The 20125-nt window shown below is 31.8% G+C and overlaps 1 protein-coding gene across 1 annotated transcript; it reads left to right on the top strand.

Annotated features, from left to right (window-relative positions):
- Nucleotides 1-1198: 1198 nt before the first annotated feature.
- Nucleotides 1199-18729, top strand: LOC133186343 (protein lifeguard 3-like). Its single transcript, XM_061321600.1, has 12 exons — nt 1199-1287; nt 2119-2177; nt 3679-3837; nt 4368-4465; nt 7709-7773; nt 7957-8013; nt 9965-10055; nt 10172-10209; nt 10420-10507; nt 12020-12124; nt 13172-13219; nt 16743-18729. The coding sequence occupies exons 2-12, from the start codon at nt 2132-2134 to the stop codon at nt 16887-16889; spliced, it is 942 nt and encodes a 313-aa protein (XP_061177584.1). The 5' UTR covers nt 1199-1287; nt 2119-2131; the 3' UTR covers nt 16890-18729.
- Nucleotides 18730-20125: the final 1396 nt, after the last annotated feature.

Below are 20125 nucleotides of genomic sequence, written 5' to 3'. Positions count from 1 at the left end.
ATTTAAGTTACTCACCCAAATTTCTCAACATTCATGGTGTTCAGAGGTCATTTTCTGAAAACTGAAGAGGCATTCCGATGGCATTCGGAACAAATGACGGAAAGCACTTGCTAAGAATTCAAAACATGGTCCATAAATTTACAATATTTTTCCTTTTTAGGTTTTTAACATAAAAAGTGGAAAACTAAGTTAAAGAAACACTCATTTGAACATATCAAAAGCGGAAAAAATATATATGCTAGATTTTTTGTTTAATTGCATGTTTTTCATGGTCTCCAAAATGCAGAAAAATTATCCTTTGAAATTATACGTAGGTTATACATTCTTTTCTTTTTTAGGGAAGATGATAGGAATTAGACAACTTTTGAATGTTAAATAACAGAGTTAAAGATTAATAATATTTAATGGCAGACTGTTTATTTATCTATAAAAAGACATTTGCAATACTGATGAGGTCAAAATAATAGGGAGACCGAAAAAGGTCGCCTTAATCCAGTGGTCTCCCTAAGCTAGAAAATATATCCTCCTTGGTCTCCTAAAGCCATATGTCATATATATATATATATATATATATATATATATATATATACTATTACATTAAAAGTCTGGGAAACTATAGTACTAAATTACACTCAATTCGTGTAAAAATTCTTATATTTTATTGATGTTGTGCTTCATTGTTAATAATAGTTTCACTACTAAGATAGATCTTTATACCTTTATATAGTAATAATACAGTGAAGAAGTCACTTTTGGACAAGAAATTATAAAAGTTGTCATGATCGTAGGAACGGGGTGGGGGGTGGGGGTGCCCCCTAATAATTTTGTTGATATATAGTATACTATGCAATATAGAAAATATATAGACAATATTTATTTCCAATCAAGGGCCCCCAGAGAGGCATGAAAGATACATTAGTAGACAAAGGCAGTGATTTATCAAAACATAGCTACTATATGCTTGTGCCCCCTCAGTAATAACATTTGATAGCCTTTTTATCTGCTTGCAAGAAAATTTTGAATTTTGGTAGTGCCCCCCAACTGAAAAATATTTAGTTGCCCCCCCCCCTCCCCCCTCCCAACTGAAATTGCTTCCCACGGGCTCGACTATCAATATGTACATACATTTTTTTTTCTACAATGTTCCATCGGGATCGAGGTCCTATTTATTTTGTGACGTCATCACTTTGGTAATCACAGAATTGAGAATAGAATAAATTGTTTTCATGAATTTCTCTTCCTAGTCGGAAATATTTCACATTACCGTTCAGATTTCCAGAAGGACAGGTAAAATTATGTGTTAACTCCTTTTCTATTCATAAATACTGTCGTTGTGGTTTCCTATTGCAGATATTTTTTTTTATACCGACGACAAGGCTGTATAATTTCACCGAAATAGCGATAATGTTTTAATAAAAAATCAAAATTCACTTTTAAAGTATTTTGTTGAAGTGGATTGTCAAAACTGTATTGCAGCCTTAAGCGAAATACTTGCATTAAGTGCTAGCAATAGACTGCCAGTAAAAATTGGGTAGATGAGGAAAAACCAAAAACTACCAGTGTTTTAGATGTCTTTCTCAAAAAGATTCGAGCAAATAATTTTAATCAGAACATTGATTCGTGTTAAGCCCAGAAATAGATTGTTCAAACATTCTGTCTCTTTTGGCATTTGTATGAAGGTATTAAGCATTAAACAAGCAGGAGAACAAGGAGGGGGTGGGGTCTGTGAAGACAGGAGCAAAGTCACTCTGATCAGTTACATTATCTCATACATACATATTTAATGAAGCTTTTATGTGTAACTTTTTCATTGAAATGTGGTTAAAAGCGGAGGTAGTTTCATTCATTTTCTATTTTGGGAGTGTAGAATATTCATTAGTACAATATTGTGCAATGCTTAAATCATGTGACTAGCACTATGAGCTGAATAATTCTCATATTTCTCTTATTAATGTCATATTAAAGATTCAAATTAACCATCAATTATCATTGGTAAACATTTTTTTTATATATTGTTGAAATGTATGCAATGGAAGAAAAAATCAATTAATGTTAATTATTGTGTAAAATTTATAGAGTCATCTGAGTAACCTAACCCATACCTGTTGTTTATTTCAGACATTTTGGGAAAATGTCAGCACCATCAGCCCCTCCTCCTTCCTATAACCAAGCAGCAGGTACTGTAACAGTTTATAAAATAATAGTAAATGGAGAAGTGTAGGAATAATCTAGTTTATTGTTCAGTGTTGTTTTACATACTTCTTTAATACTTGTGTAATTTAATTAGTTTTAATTCACACAGTATATTAGTTTTTACAATTAAATAATTAAATTGACTTAATTTTTTTTTCTTGAAATGATTTTTTTTTACACTGTACAAGAATGTAAATAACGGAAAAAAGATATATTCCCACATATCTGAAAGAACTACATTTTTTGAACTATGACACATTCCATAGCTATTAGTTTATGCAGTCGTTATTCATATGACAATGACGAGAAATTAAGGTATTCTTTAAGTCTTTGCATGTTATTCTGTTGCTATATATTTGGTGGTAGACAACTGTATACTTGTGTATCACTATGAATAATAGTTAGTCAACAACAGGAAGAGGAAAATAGATGATACAGTCACTTACCGGTAATGCAGAACACACCTCTCAGTTTTAAGGAAGGGGTTCTTTGTACATGTACTTTACGCTTTTATATATAATGGGTATATTTCAAAATTTCCATTTGTTTATTTATCCTTATATTTATTGGCAAAAAGAAAAGCCATTTATTACCTGGATAATTTTTGTATCCATATTTTCCACAAATTTAATAGTATTCAATATTTAAATATCTAATAAAAATATGATAATATCTGAGTTGAAATCATTTACACAACACAAGCTGCAGGGTTATGCTTGTCATTTAACTGGTATGAATATTAGTAATCTTATCATATTTTGCAGCTATATTTTCATACCAATTTGTTTATTCAAAAGCAGAAAAACCAATTCCAGATGCACATGCATCCTTATTTCAAATACCAGTATTGTAGATTCCTAAATATAGCGTAATTTCGGGAGAAGAACCACTCGCAAAATAGATTTACTCGCTTTTATTTTTATGGTACTGAAATCCATATAAAATCTCTTGATCAACTGTCCTTTCCCGAATTATTGTTCTCACGATTTGACATCAGAGAGCCATTTCGCTATATTAATCTTAAGTACTCCCAAAAAATAAGAAATGTACAGTATAAAGTTTACTGTGTACTTGGAAATAACATTTATTTATAATGACATATGTTTCTACTGTCAAATTCAGAAGAGTTTATGTGATTGGAAGGTATCAGCTGTCCATTTAGCTATCTGTTTGTTTGTCTGCAAACAATACATTGTACCTGCACCTTTGTACATGTATCTCAAAATGCTACTCCTCCTTGACAGTTTTTATATGATATCAATTATTAAGTTTTGATGTGCAATCTTTCTCTAATTACAATCCAGTAGAGCACTTTTTTAAAATGATAATCTTTTGAGAACATAGATAGGGGGCCAGGACCATTTCCTCCTTTATGTAACAAATGTTTAGAATTCTAGATTTTTTATAGAAAATTCAGTGATTATTTGATTCTGATTTTTAGTATTTCTCATCATTAAGATAATCAGTGTAATATTTATCTTTCAGATTATCCTGGCAAGCAAGAAGGGTACTCAACACAGCCAGGGTATCCACAACAATCTGGAGGATACCCCCCACAGGAAGGGGGATATCCTCCACCAGCAGGTGGATATTCCCAACCACTAACAGGATATCCACCAGGATACTCCCAGCCAACTAATTATGGTGATTTCATTTGAATTTTCTGAGCTAGAGATAGTGTGATGTGTTCAGAATTGAAAACAACTGTTTTCATATATGTAAAGCTGCTTGTAAAAATTTTGTTTGGAGATAATGTACATCATATAGAATATATCCTTGTAGAATTTTTAGAATTGGAAAAAAAAAAATATAATTTTAGACAACTTATTAGATATAAACATGATAAATAGTGATTAATTTTGCTCATAAAATACAGTAAAGCTTCGTTATCTCCAACTCAATGGGGTCGTGAAAACTCTGAGATTTGAGAGTTTGAGATATTGAGGTTAAAATACATGAAGAAAGAGTTGTTTGGACTTCGAGATGTAAGACTTGGGGCTCAATGCTGGCTTGTTTTATTGGTTTTCTAGTCAGTAGTAAACAGTACATGTATTTCTCTTGTTTAAATTTATAATAATTACATATGAGGGAATTCTACTACACATTTTGGAAACATTTATTGAGTGTGGGATGCATAAGCAATTTTTAAAAACATTTTAGACAAATTTTCTTAGGATATGGAGCACCAGTTCCACCAGCACATGATCCCGAGCCTATTTTTGTCGGTGGTACCTTTAGTGACAAGGCTGTGAGGCGAGGCTTCATCCGAAAGGTAGGTTAGTCTCAAGGAAATCGAGGTCGATGAACCAAGAGCTAAGATGTTGAAGACAGTTTTTAACGATACAGTACTCATGCATCACTAAAGCCTATGTATAGTAGTACTTTCAGCTCTTAAATAAGCATATGACAAGGAGCTGACACCTTCTTCAGTTTGATCTGTAATATTAACACAGAGTGCAAATCAGATGTGATTTCTTCCAGCTATATATCCTGATCAGAACTTGAAGTCAAATCTGTATGTAAAAATATATAGCTGTGCTGATATTATAACCTAGAATTTCGAAAGTAAGCCTTATCTCTTTTTTTTAATTAATTGGAGTGGGGGATGGAGGTTAATTTTCAAATACATCTTCAGAATGATGAAATTTTCAAGAGAAAAATGTTCCCAGAAATGAATACATAAAGTAATCAATTTAAATCTTGCTGTCTACAATTACTTCTTATAGTACTGGATGTTCCAGAGTGTTCACGTCAGATGTAAATCCCAGATCTATAACTGGTTATATAACTAGAAAATTTTGAATCAATAACTACTCAACAATAAAGACAAAGAGTAATTAATTTTCCTATATCTTGGGAAATCCAAAAATCACCTCAGACATTAAATCTTATTATCTCCTTGAATTTTCCAGTATTGATATTAAACAGTACTGTAGGATTAGACAGATTGTACCATTAGACAATTAATTAAGCTCCAAAGCAAGATAGCTAAAGCTGCTTAATATGTTAAATACCACTACTTCTGATGTTACTTGACAATTAACTTATTTTCCGGTACATGTAGCTTCATGGGTACAATGAAAATATAGTGGATTTCTATCTCTGAGGATTAAGATCCAAAATAACATTTATATTAATGGTGTTCATTGGCTGTTTGTTTTAAATTTTTTTCCCCCTCAAAATGCTATACCTACAGCAGATTTAGTGTGTCAAAACTTGGTATGAAGTAAACTACATAGTTGGCACTGGCGGATTTAGAGGGGGCCCCATTTTGTGTCCAAACCCAGAAGTGGTTGCCCCCCCCCCCCCCCTTTTCAAGATTCCTGGATCTGCCACTGTTGGGCTCTCCTACTATATATGCAGTAGTAAACAGTACATGTATTTATATTTATATCAATATGACAATAAATAAGATAATGTAAAACATATACCAGGTATATATATTACCTGAGAGAACATGGCATTTCATACATGAACAAGAAAAACAAAGAACTTGATAACTTATGCAAATTTATCACTCATATCATGATGAAAATAAAAAAAAATAAAGGTGCTAGGTATGTCCAAAATTATTTACCTTAAATGTTTCAGAATTTAGGCAAGGAATGTAACTAGCAACAGTGGTAATAGTTCTATATCAGGTTTGTATTTTGATTAAAGCTGTTGTCATGGTTATTAAAATAATCTTAAATAATTTTTTCCCCAAATGTTACTTCTCCTATTGTTTTGTTTTCATGGTTATTATGAATATATATACGTGTAATAATTATGAACTTCTCTCAAAATGCTTTTTCTCTTACAGTTTCGATTTGATTTCCTTGAAACTGGGTTCAAGTTTAGAAAAACATCAATTAATATTCTGTGATTGCATAATGGAAAAAGAAATTTTACCAGTCCATGTGCAAATTTTCCCTTTATTATAGGTCACCTGAGTCACTCAGGTGACATACTGCTATCTGCTTTCATCTGTCATCATGCGTTGTGTGTCATCTGTTAACATTTGAACATTTTAAGCTGCTCCTCTGGAATTGCTGAACCTGTTTCAACCAATTTTGGCATAAAGCATCTATAGATTAAGGGGAACAAAAATTATAAATTTCTTGGTTCCTGCTACTCTGGAGCCTGAGCGATGGGGCTAAAACCACCAATCTTCAAAAATCTTCTTTACTTTTTGACATCAAGCAGCCAAACTGTTGTCATGATAGTAATGAGCTTTTAGCCCTCTACCAAAATTGTGAAAGTTATGGCCCCAGGGTCAGGAGTTCTGGTGTTAGGGTGGTACTCTACAGATCATATAGTGAAAATGCATAAAATCTTCTCTCCTCTTTATGTTTAGCAGAACAAACAAAGTGCATAAATATGATGCGTAAAAGTGCCGCCTCAAAAATTGTGAAATTTGTGGCCCCTGGGTGTGAAGGTGGGGCTCTATTGGTCATATGGTGAAAATGCATTAATTCTTTGAAAATCTTCTTCTCTGCTAGTGGGTATTTAAAATACAAACTTAGTGCATGGTTATGATGAGCAAAATTGTTTCTTCCAAAATAATGAAATTCATGGACCTGGGTCAGGGGTTCTGGAGCTTGGACAGGGCTCCATTGATCATACAATGAAAGTGCATTAATTCTTTGAAAATCTTCTTCTTTGCTCTCGAGTATTTAGCAGACATATTAAGTGCATGGTTATGATGAGAAAGAGTGCTTCTGCAATTATGAAATTCATGGCCCCTAAGACAGGGGTTTTGGAGTTAGGGTGGGGCTCTATTATGATCACACTCTGCTTTAAGAGAAGCACTCCTCTATTATTCACTTATGATTATCAATCAGTGTTAAATAATGTAATTGATAAGTAAATTGAATGAAAGAATTATGCAAGAATTTGTAAAATAATAAGTACTTTCATAGTTTTTGATAGTCAGGTTGACCTTAAAGTAATAGATGAATGAAAATGGGACAGAAATACCTTATATGAAATATTGTTCTAAGGTCAAGAGAGGCCAATATAGTATGGGGATGATGCTATGTTATGATCTATGCTAAAGGTCTGTTAATTATCATAGAGTGCAGATTGCACTGGCATGTACAGGCAAATTTATGAAGTGCCGCTGATTACCAGACTGACTATTTTATTGATTCCTGATCATCTTTTTTATCTTGTTGTATAATTATTTACAATTCCATGGATCCTTTACAGGGTTGTATTGTACTCATGTGACCGTGAAGGCCCTTGGGCCTCTTGTACCCTATTGTAAGATCTTGATATCAAATTATTAGAGCTACAGCATCATCAGAGACTTTTGGTAATTTATATACTTGCTTTTTTACCACTTATTAGCAATTAACTCTTGATTTTTTTTCTAAGCTTGCCTATAAAGAAGCCCAGAAGGGGAGGGGGGGGGGGGGGGGGGTAAAATGCATTTTCTGTGATTGATAATGTCTTCTGTGATTTTCTGTAATACAACTAAATTGATAGTGTAATCTGTGATATGGGTGGTTACATTTATAATTCTTATTTACAGGTTTACTTGATCTTGATGGCACAGCTGTTGGTGACATTTGGATTTGCTTTTCTGTTTTCTTATGTGTATGTAATCCTTACAGTGAAACAATGCAGTTCATAAGAAAATGTTGAAGTTTAAATTCTAGACTGAAAAAAATTTTGAGTGATCATTACAAAGCCTAGTTTTAATAATCCAAATAACATTGTATATGTAAAGTCTTGCTAGATAAAAGGATGTTCATATAAAGAATATTCTTGCACTTGTAGGACACCTGTCAGAAATTGGATGCAGACAACTGGAGCTTGGTTTTATTATCTTGGATAGTAAGTTATATTTCTCATCACTGCACTAGTTCTTTATTATGATACTTTGTCTAAAGGAGGATTTCATAAGCCTTATTTGTGTCTGTATATAGATATATGTATATTTAATTATTTTTACTTATCTAAGGAGGTCAAGCTTGGAAACCCTATGTTGTTGTCATCATTTTATGATATGAAACTTATGCTTTGGAGGTGGTTTATGTAAAGGAGAAAGGCTGAAAACTGTCCATTCTGTGAGAGAAAGAACTAATCAAGGGTTGTAGGCCCGAGATTAGTTCTTTCTCTCACAGAATGGACAGTTTGAGGCCTTTCTCCTACTTAAAATATGATTTTCTTTGTTCTGAAAATTAAATGAAAAATGTACAAAACTGGTATCAGATATAACAAGTAGCACACATACAATGACAAGTTCATTGTTTACAGAATGGACAGTCACAGGTAAGGTAGAGATGCAGAGCAATTTGTTGAATAGCCATTGTGTTTCCAGAAGCAAATAACAAAAGGTCTTTGTCTTAAGAATGGACAGTTACAGGTGAATTTTTGGGATACTAGTATTTTTACAAGTATGCGATGTTCCAAAATCAGTTTACAGTTTGCGTTGTAAAGGCATACATGTTTTTCTGTGATGGAGAGAGTATATGACAGAATCAAAATCTAATAATCCAAATATATGCACTTAATTAGTGATATTTGGATCTGGAAACAGAAAAGTAAAAGAAATATTAGCCAAATTTTGACCCAAAAATGAACTTCGACGACAGATACAGAAGATCAAATTTGAATCAAACCTGGAAATGTTTTATTTGAATTCTGTTTATGAACTGCAGCAATGTAATGGTGAGATGCAAATTGTGTTCTTAGTGTTGGATTAGCCATGAGCCATTCTTCGACCTGAAAATGTTTTTTGAATCAAATCTGGAAATGTTTCATTTTTATTTATTTTCTACCGAAATATTAACTGCAGCAGTGTAGTGTTCATGGTGCAAATTGTTTTCTGGGTGGAGGATTTAATATTAGACGTACTTCTATCTGAAAGTGAATTCTTGAGGGAATAATTTTTCTGAAATTTTAATCAGATACTTAATTGTGTCATTTGAATTCAAGTTTTGTGAAAATTAAGTTTTGAGTATTGAATAATGTGCATTATTCATGGATTTAAGAGAGTAAAATCGAGTGGATGCTGTGCAGACATTGTGTTCTGGATTAACTTTGATCCCTGCATTCTTTTTGTTATTTACATGTAAATTAAAAAGTATTTAAAAGAGTTCTGATTCTATGGTATTTTCTGCAGTTAGAGTGATCTGCCCTTAGATCTAAATTCCATTAAATAGAAATTTACAGCATATTACTCAATTTGTAATCAATTCAAGTATTCTTAACATTTTAAAAGGCCAAGATAAATTAATTGAACACATTATTTACATGTATGTTCTCCATGGAAATAAACAACAGTGATTTCTGTTCACTGATACTGTGTTGTGTTTGAACATTTTTCCTGGGGGTAAATGCCACGCACCATATATTGAAAATTAAATAGATAAGCTCAATATTTACACCTTTATTCAGTGTAATTTTCTCAATATCCCAAAAACATTCTGCACTGGTGTAGAGAGGGTCCTTAGTGTATTTGTTTTTGTTTCCCTCTGGAACACATTCCAAAGTTTACCTGTAACTCCATTTTGTTTGTTTTAACTGTCCATTCTTTTTGAAAAAACTGTCCATTCTTAAAAGAATGGACAGTTTTCCAAAAAGAATGGACACTTACAGGTAACTTGATGGATTGTTTGAGGATTTAGCTCAACATTAATCTATAGAGTGGACAACACAAACAAAAGGTTTATGTCACAATCATGTTTTAATTATATATATATATATATATATATATATATATATATATATATATATATATATATATATATATATATATATATATATATATATCTTCTTATAGTGGTGTTTTCCTCGTGACCTACTTTGTACTGGTCTGTATCCCCTCTGTCAGACGGAAATCTCCGGGAAACTTTATCTGCCTGGCAATTTTTGTGAGTACAGTAATTAAGCATTTGTATTGGCAGTTAACATGTTACATTCAATTGGACAGTTGTGTTAGAACAAATGTTTATATTCAGTTTTCTGATTTACATATATTAATTTACAGACACTTGCACTATCATGGATGGTTGGAACAATCAGCAGGTTCAGTATTTAAATATACATGTAATTCTTGTCTTATTCAAAATTCAACTTAAAAGCATCTACTTTAAACTATTGTTTTAATTTATTTAAGTCTATTAATTTTATGGGGGGGGGGGGGATTATATAGATAAATATTTCAGAAATCAAAAAGAAAAGTTCACTTCATATATTAGTACATGTAGATCTAATATAATGGATTCTTTACAAAAGCTTTTACACCACGAATTCTGTCCTGGTGGCAGCTGGCATCACCGCTGCAGTGTGTCTGGCTATCTCCCTGTTTGCCATACAGACAAAGGTAACTTTTTTTTTGACAAGTTTTTTTATCATATTAAATGAAAGTTTAATACAGAGTGCTTTTAGGCAGTGGGTACATTTCCTATATTAGCTTTTTTAGCTCACCTGAGCCGAAGGCTCAAGTGAGCTTTTCTGATCACATTTTGTCTGTAGTCCGTCTGTCCGTCTATCCGTCTGTCTGTCTGTCTGTAAACTTTTTACATTTTCTACTTCTTCTCCAGAACCACTGGGCCAATTTCAACCAAACTTGCCACAAAGTATCCTTGGGTATAGGGGATTCAAGTGTGTTCAAATGAAGGGCCACGCTTCTTACAAGGGGAGATAAATATGAATTCGTGAAAAATTAATGGCATCATTAAAAAATCTTCTTCTCAAGAACCACTGTGCTTGAAAATATGAAACTTATGTGGAAGCATCGTCAGGTAGTGTAGATTAAAGTTTGTTCAAATCATGATCCCCAGGGGTCGGGTGGGGCCACAATGGGGGATCAAAGTTTTACATAGGAATGTATAGGAAAAATCTTTAAAAATCTTCTTCTCAAGAACAGCAAAGCCATGATTGGTCATATTTACATGGAAGTATCCTCAGGTAGTGTAGATTCAAATTTATTCAAATCATGACCCCCGGGGGTCGGGTGGGGCCACAATGGGGGATCAAAGTTTTACGTAGGAATATATAGGAAAAATCTTTAAAAATCTTCTTCTCAAGAACAGCAAAGCCATGATTGGTCATATTTACAAGGAAGCATCCTCAGGTAGTGTAGATTCAAGTTTATTCAAATCATGACCCCCGGAGATAGGGTGGGCCACAATGGGCAATCAAAGTTTTACATATGAAGAATACATAGTAAAAATCTTTAAAAAAAAACTATTTTTTAAGAACAGCAAAGCCATGATTGGTCATATTTATATGGAAGCATTCTTAGATAGTGTAGATTCAAGTTTGTTCAAATCATGAACCCTTGGGGTAGGGTGGGGCCACAATGGGTGATCAAAGTTTTACGTAGGAATACATAGGAAAAATCTTTAAAAAAACTATTTTTTAAGAACAGCAAAGCCATGATTGGTCATATTTATATGGAAGCATTCTGAGGTTGTGTAGATTCAAGTTTGTCCAAATGATGACCCCTGGGGGTAGGGTGGGGCCACAATGGGTGATCAAAGTTTTACATAGGAATACATAGGAAAAATCTTTAAAAAATCTACTACTCAAGAACAGCAAAGCCATGATTGGTCATATTTAAATGGAAGCATCCTCAGGTAATGTAGATTCAAATTTATTCAATTCATGCCCCCCCCCCCCCCCCAAACCACTTTTATATTTAAACTTTTCAACCTTTCAAGACTGAACTGATTTCTGCTTTTTCCTAGCCAGAGTACTCAGGTGAGTGATGTGGCCCATGGGCCTCTTGTTAAAATTGTAATCATAAAGTATTTTGGCAACCATAGATATCAAGTTCAGGGAAACTTCAAGTGTCATTAAAGTCACACAGAGAAAAATTTTTATGCTGTAGATTGACTTCACCATGTGCTCGGGATTGTTGTTTGCGTTAGTGATGGTGCTGTTCTTTTTTGGCTGGTCTGTCATGATCGTTTATTTCACCGTTGGATACAACTACGTATGTTCTTTTCTTGCAAATCATTTACAACATTTTGATTCAGCAAACTTTTGTATCACTAATTTTTGTGTAACTTATGACCTCTTAACAAGACATTCAGACAAAAGTTGATATATTTGCATGCATTTAAAATACTGTATATGTACTTTTTTCCCCAAGTGAGATTAATTTATACTATGTATGCAGTGACACACTTTCTTCTGAAATTTATCACTGAGTAATTTAAGACATACAATGGAAATCTAAGAAATTCGCGTAATTTTCTGCCCACGGATTGAACGGAAATAGTGATTCAGCGGAATCATGACCCCAGCAGGAAAAAGTATGTTTACAGTATGTGAAAATATATTCCTTTCAGCATTGTCTTAAAATGTTGTGGTTTGAATATGGCATTTAGACCTATCCCATACTGTAAATCACTTATTATTCCTCAGAACTCTATTTTCACGTAATGATGTGTGTCTGTCTGCTCGCAAAAATTTCATTTATGCATATATATTTACATTTCCAATGTCTTTGTCCGAGATAAAATTACAAATTGTAAAAATACTTTATTTCTACATAAATCTACTGGTTCATCGATAGGTGCGGTTAAAAAAAATCATGTGCGGGGCGTGACAAATAGAGACAGAAGTGGGGCTATTAGCACGGGAATTTGCAGAATCAGGAGCATGTAAATATAAGGAATATTAACTCTCAGATTTTTTGGATTCATGACGATGATCAATCGATTGGCTTGCGTGATAATTTCATGCATAAATGCCGAAGGCATTTATGCAAATTATCACGCAAGCCACTCGATTGATCATTGTCATGAATTAAAAAAAATAAGACAGTTATTCCCTAAATTTACATTGCTAAGGATTATATACAAGAATAACCACAACTGGCGAAAATTTTTGTTTCACTTATAAATACCAAATAGCTATCAATTGAAAATAAGGTATTGTGAAAATATAGTGATCTACAGTAATGTTTAATTTTAGTGTGTCATTAAGATTGATACCTTGTGTGTCTGTTTAAGAGACTGTTTTCTGTGTTTTACAGATCCTGGACTGTGTTTGGGGAGGATTGGCTGCTCTTGTTTTCTCATTGGTAAGATTATAGAACAGGAATGTTGAAGCTTGTTAACATATAAAGCAGATTCTAACATTCGCATGCCAATGTAACATTTCGTTTATAGTAGCCATAACCCCCAAATAAACAAACAACTAGATAAACAAAACAAAACCACAAAAGGAAGGGAAAAAATAGTGTCAGGGTATTCTGGAATTAATCTGTCTGTCCATTTATTTAATCTCAAAAAAATATATGTGTGCATACTTATGAAAAGTAAAACTTTTGACTCAGGAGGATACAAGAGGTGTCAGTTTTGAAATATGGTTGTGTAAAATGTCTGTACTATAAATATAATACCTTTTTTCTAATAAATGGGATTTAAGATTTGCCTTGCTCTCAAAAACTGTGAATGCTAACTTTCAATTACTGCGTATACTTTACACACCCAGAAGTCAAAATGTTTGACAAATTTGCTTTTAAATTTGTTTTGAATGCAAAGTAGACTTCATAAGTAATTGATTCATAACTCTTACACCAGTGTTAATAAATTCATTGCTCTTAATTACAATTCTTATTCTTCAGTTCTCCAATTTTATTTTGTGATTCTTGTTTTATATTATGAAATCAAGATAAAATTCATCTTCATCATTTTAAAATCCTAAAAATTGAGAGAACATTTTGCAGAAAAGGTACATTTCAAGGTACTGAATTTTGCCGAATTTATTTGACTGAAAATTGATTTACTAATGTAATGAATTGTGTGCCTACTTGTAGATTGATTGTTGTTTCATTTGCATGAAATAGTTCCTTTGTATTGATATAGTTTCTAGTCTACGACACCCAGATGATTGTGGGTGGTAGGAAACATGAGCTGGGCCCTGAGGAGTACATTTATGGAGCAGTTCAGCTCTACCTTGATGTGGTTTACCTGTTCCTCATTATTTTGGCCTGTTTTGGGAAGAAAAATTAGGTCCTTAAAAGTTTGGTATCCATAGTCCTCCTGAAAGGTCTAGATAACAATATGTGTTTCTTCTCATACCAATTATGGTTGAGTTTATAGATGTCAAACAGGGAAATGTGAAAGTAAAGTTCAACAAAAGAACTATAAATGCAATTGCTTAGTATTGAAATATATTACAATACATATAAGGTCTTGCAATTGTATAAAATTTGAAATCAATAGAAAAGACATGATATGTACTTATATAATTATGTGCAAAATTTATAAGTTGTTGATTTATTCAAAAGAATATTGTTTCCATGGTTTCTATTTAATTATTGTAAGGGAGAGAAGCAAACTACAGGGTATCTAAGTGGCGTTAATAAATCTGCATAACTTTTTGTCTTTTTTTAACAGCTCAATTAAATTTTTAAAATGTCCTTACTTAGATTAGTTGGGGAAAATAAGGCAAATTCTGCAAATTTTTAATGTTGATGGAGAAGAAACATCCGTGCTATTTAGACCTAGGGTAGTTTGTGAACAAAATTGTTGTTTGATGCAGTATTCCAATGTTTTTGTTTCCTCTTTCAAGGCAAAAACTTTCTTTTTCTTTTGTTTGATTTTAAGTTTTACATGTAGTTCTCTCTTTATCATCTTTCTCCTTATTTGAGATAAATATCTTTAGTGTTGTGTCGGTTGTATATATAAGATTGGGTGTTAAAATAAGTTTATGTTTTGTGTACAGCACATTTGTATGTAGGTTTTAAGGAAAAAATCACAGTATTTATTTGGTAGATTTGGTTTGAAAGCCACATAGATTCTCAAAATATTTATGGTAAACTTTTTGGAAAAAAAAAAAATTCCCAGATATGTGAGACCAGCAGAATATTTATAATGTGTGTATCTTGGCATATAGATCTAGATGTATTTTTGTACAGGTGTTAGGAAGGAAAATAAAATAGAGGGAAAATTATATTTGCAATTTACATGGCACAGCCATTAGTTGGCATAATCATGATCATTGCCAAAATATATTTCTGCGTGTGCAATGAATAGTTGTACAGTGTATATGCTTCCAAATTGAATAAAACACGCATTTATCACATTAGAGAAAATTTATTCCGCTACCTTATGTGATTAGGGCACTGTTAAAGTCAAACAGTAACTAATATATGCTTACATTTACATTATTGCAAGGACAAATTTTTTGTCAGTGTGAAAGAAATTTTATCACCCAATGCATACTGGACACAGCAGCATGAGCTTTTCAGTAACTGGTTGCTATCAGAGCTGCTTGATTTATGATCCAAAAAAGGTGAAAAGTCTCTAATGTAGTGTGGAATGTAAATATATATTTATTATACGCATATAAATGTTATGTAGTAATTTCCAGTTGTACTACGTTGTGAATGGCCTGCCTGTACAACAGATTCTAAATATGCTGAAATATGTGCATAGTATTTTTTCCCAAATCTCTATGCATTGAATAAAAGTGGATGGATATGTTACCACTATGGTGTGTGCATGTCGAAACATGCTATATGAGAGGATCTTTGTCTTCATTGTGCATGACTGTTCACACATTTTGATATCGTTGACTGTTGGAGTTCACATTACAGTTGATATTACATGTATCTTATCACTTGTGAAAAAAATATTTCATTTTCTTCTAAATGTGCATTTATTGTACCTTCATATACATGTATCACTTCTTCAATTTTTTTCATTTATCTTGATATGAAAGGAAAACATTTCTTATGCATTTAGTTTTTTTTTTACTAGTACATGTATATATATAGAATTATGTAAAAACTTATGTATATTAATGAACTCATATTCTTAAATTTTAAATATTTTAAATTGTAATTAACAAGGTATTCTTAGCTCTTTTGAGCAAGAAGTTCTGAACATAGTTTGTCTAACATCTACTGTTGAGTCTCCGCTCCAGAACCGTATGTTGTATAAGTCTCCTTGAGCATGGAGATTTAACATACATAAAACATCTGAAATTTCCTATGGGATATGTTTGCCAAATATTTTTGTTAATCTAAGAGGACAGAGTGAAAACTGGGTCAATTTAACAAAGAATACTTAATTCTAAATATGGGAACTTTTTAATGTACTGGCAAACTCACTTTTAAATTATTGAATAGTCAAACCTGTTTACCTCAATTTCAGTGGGCCTGAGAGAAAAAATCTTCAAGATATCCAATGATTTTAGATAATGAAGTTAAACTTAGTAGTTGGGACGTCCAATTCACTTTGATATATCCTTGGTATTTGAGATATCAATGTTGGAGATACTCAAGTTCAACTGTATTTGTTTGCCAGAGAGCAGATATAAAAAGAGAAAAAAAATTGTGCTTATGTACAGTAACAAAAGAAAATAAGTACACATATTTTATAAATTGTTGGACTTCACAAGGTTCTGGTCCCCTTAGGTGAGCACTGTGACACACAAGCTTATGGCCAACATCTTGCTCTATTAAATGCACTAAATCAATACTTTTTTATTTATGATATTTAGAATAAAAGATTTCGAATTGCACTGAAGGAATGCATCTGAATTGATACTGGCTTAAAAAATTTTTTGTTGATTTATTGTCTGTTTCTTTGTAGTTCCTGGTGTATGACACTCAGATGGTTGTTGGGGGTAAGAAACATGAACTGGACCCTGAGGAATACATCTACGGCGCTCTCCAGATTTACATTGACATTGTGTACCTTTTCCTCATCATTCTGTCGCTGTTTGGCAAGAGCAATTAGAATCAAGCAGGAACTTTTTTTCCAACTTCTTGAACAATCTGAAAGGTTACGTACATGTATATTACTCTGTCTATTTTGTCAGTCAGTCACAATTGGAATTTAAACGGACGTCATGATTACACTGTAAAATGTTATATGTATTGTTAATTCATGACATTTTTCTCTTGAATGTCTCTCACCTTAGTACTATTGGGTGGTTACCTGTTTACATGCATGAGTACATAAGCACAGTTTTTAATGCATGTATGTTTATTTTTGATGAGATTTACTTTTTATGATAGATAATTTTGAAAAAGTTAAATTGATTTTGCTTTAGTTTATATAGAAAGCATCGATAATGCTTACTGATTGTTTAAATATATTATAACTTTTTGTATACGTGGTTAAGTTTTAAAGTAAAAGGCAACTCCTTAAGAATTTTAGCTACAGCAGTGTAAATATGAAATTATAGTATTTAATTTCTTAGTAAGCACAAGTAATAATGACATAATTATGTAAAGTTTTTAATTTCTTTTTAACTACATGTACCAGGAGGTAAATTGCAAGGGTTTTTTTCCATAATTTTAATTTCATAATTCATCATACATTACGTACCAATTGTTATTAATTATAAAAAAAAAACGTAATTATACTGTACTTTTTTTGTTGGTCTGTTGTGTGGATGTTATACTGTATTAGTTCAAACAATATGTTTCTCTCAATTAATTACAATCAAGGAAAAAATATGTGATATGTCATAATTCTTTGCAATTTCTGAACAAAATTTGTAATTGTTCCATTTTAAATTTTTTGGATTCTATCCTTATTGAGTTGACACAATTACATGTATAAGATTATGTTTCTCTCAATTGATTACAATCAAGGAAAATGTTATATGTCATAATCAATGTTCTGAACACTTGGTTTTAATTTTTTTAAAATTGCTGAAAGTGGAATGAGGCTTTGTTCTTTCAGCGGTACTGGTTAGAGACCAGAAGTGCTTATGTGATGGTAAAGTGTTCATCATCTATCTACCTGTCTATCCATCCATAAACAAGAACTCAAAATGCTACACATTGTACAGATTTGGTTCAGTTTCAGTAAATACTTGGTTAACTTCTAAACTAAACCATTTTCTCCATTGGATTTTGATTCCTTTGAATGGTATTTTCATGATGACTAAAATTTGGATTTCAGTAATTTTTGTAAGTGCACAGACTTCATTAAAAAAAATCTCTCTATCAGATTTTGATTTCAGTGACTGCAGGTGACATGTTTACCAATATGGAAATTTCTGTGAATTTCATTTAAAATGCAACTACTCCTATAGTTTTGGTCCTATATCAGTAAAAAAAAATTTACAAGTAGACTGAACTAAGTGTACTATTCTGATTTTGAAGAGCATTGCCATCATTTTTACGGAAATTAGTTAAGGAAATTCTTTCAAAACACTACTCCTCCTACAGTTTTGGTCATGCAGATTTCAAGAAAAATTGGCACATAAGTATACCAAGACTCATAATCCAGTTCATATATTTAAGATTTTGGTGTGATTTCAATAAACAGTGGGAAATATTTAGAAAAAAACTCTGACCTCCACTGTTACCAACAGTAGAGCTACAGTCTCATCAGAGATTTCTGGTTTTAATATATTTTTTTAAAAAGCATGAGATTGTAGCCCATATATTCTTACAAGGTTTAGTATTAGGCTGTAGAATGACCTTAGATCACCTGTTATATTTATTGTCAGCATATAAGGCAATTTATTTGCTGGCATGTCATGACTTCTTTGACTCCACATAAATTCTTTTTAATAACACAGATTAAAGATATTCGAGGACTGAATGTCCCATAACATAAATTGTTATGTGTGATATATATTTTGTATTTTTTATACCATTTTTTTTTTCTGAGTTTTGTTTTTAAGTTGTCCATTTTCTATATGAAGTTTTGGTCTTCTGTAATATCTTTGTCTTAAAAGGTACCCTGAAAATATGTAGTAGATTTCAAGAAAAAAATTAAAGGAAACTCAGTCTGAAGTAAAGCATAAAAGTCTAGTCAATGAAATCGGTTGTAAAAGTGTTGCATAAATTGTTGTTTAATTTTATGTTTTTTGTCATCTTAGATCAGTTGAAAAAAAAGTAACTGTTGTATTCCATTAGAAACAGAAATAATATTTCCTAGACATTGCCATGTTTATCTAAATGCATTCTGTCAAGAACACTGATATTTCACTATTTACATTATACAGCATTGTCAAATTGTATAGTCACATATTTACAGAAAATGTATGTGTCGTTTTTGACAAATTTTGCTTCGCAAGCCATGCATTGTTTGCATTCAGCTTATGAAATACATTTCTTTTGGAAAATCATAGAGGGATTATGAAACTTAAATTATTCATCACATACCGATATGTAATTTTAAAATTATCATGGTCACATTTTTGTGTACTCTTGTTTGGTCTTTTGTATGTTATATGAGCTTGTAGTTTGACATCAGGTTAATGTTTACTTAATGATTTAGCCAAAAAAAAAAATGTTCAGTTTGAGCAGCAGAACATTGCTTATTTCTTTTTGAATCTTGATAAATGACAATTTGAAAAAATTAAGATACTGCATACCTTCAAAAAAAAATATTTTTTTACTTACAAACCTTTCATTTTTAAGTAAACCATAACCATTCCTCCTTTCATTTTTTTTTCAAAACTTTTTATTACATTAATACATATCTTGTACATGTATAACTTTTGTTAATATTGCATTAAATTTTATAAACATGATTTTTTGGACTACTGTATGCAGTTTCATTTTTCTTGTGATTTTTTTTTTCAATTTCTGAACAAACTTTGTAATTTCTCCATTTTAAAGTTGTGGGATTCTATCTGTCTTATTATTGGTTTTCAATTACATATATATATATATATATATATATATATATATATATATATATATATATATATATATATATATATATATATATATATTTCACTACATTGGTTTTTTACTGTTTGATTCTTTGGTGAAAATAGAGAATATAAAATTTGCAGTGAAAATTAGTCTGTATACAGTATCTCAACCCCAGACTTAAACATTGTAGTTGTTTTTGTGTTTAATAAAAGATGTTACACGAAATATCTGTTTTATGTCATCAGTAGTGTGAAAATGAAAAAGTCTTCGAAGAGCAAGAGCCACGTAGGGCCTTTTTGGCCCTCAGAATTTCTGAAATATCGAAACTGCTCAGTTTTGGTTGAGAAT

The sequence above is a fragment of the Saccostrea echinata genome, unplaced genomic scaffold, assembly GCF_033153115.1.
Source record: "Saccostrea echinata isolate AGI-Se365-2 ecotype Australia unplaced genomic scaffold, CSIRO_AGI_Sech_v1 ptg000001l, whole genome shotgun sequence".
NCBI classification, from domain to species: domain Eukaryota; kingdom Metazoa; phylum Mollusca; class Bivalvia; order Ostreida; family Ostreidae; genus Saccostrea; species Saccostrea echinata.
Note: the sequence above shows the minus strand (reverse complement) of the source record. Positions and strands in the feature narration are given on the sequence as shown.

Coding starts and splice junctions, on each gene's coding strand:
- LOC133186343 (XM_061321600.1), top strand. CDS start 2,132: ATGTCAGCACCATCAGCCCCTCCTCCTTCCTATAACCAAGCAGCAG. Junction 10,508..12,019: donor TGTTTGCCATACAGACAAAG/GTAACTTTTTTT, acceptor TTTATGCTGTAG/ATTGACTTCACCATGTGCTC. Junction 13,220..16,742: donor CTGCTCTTGTTTTCTCATTG/GTAAGATTATAG, acceptor GTTTCTTTGTAG/TTCCTGGTGTATGACACTCA.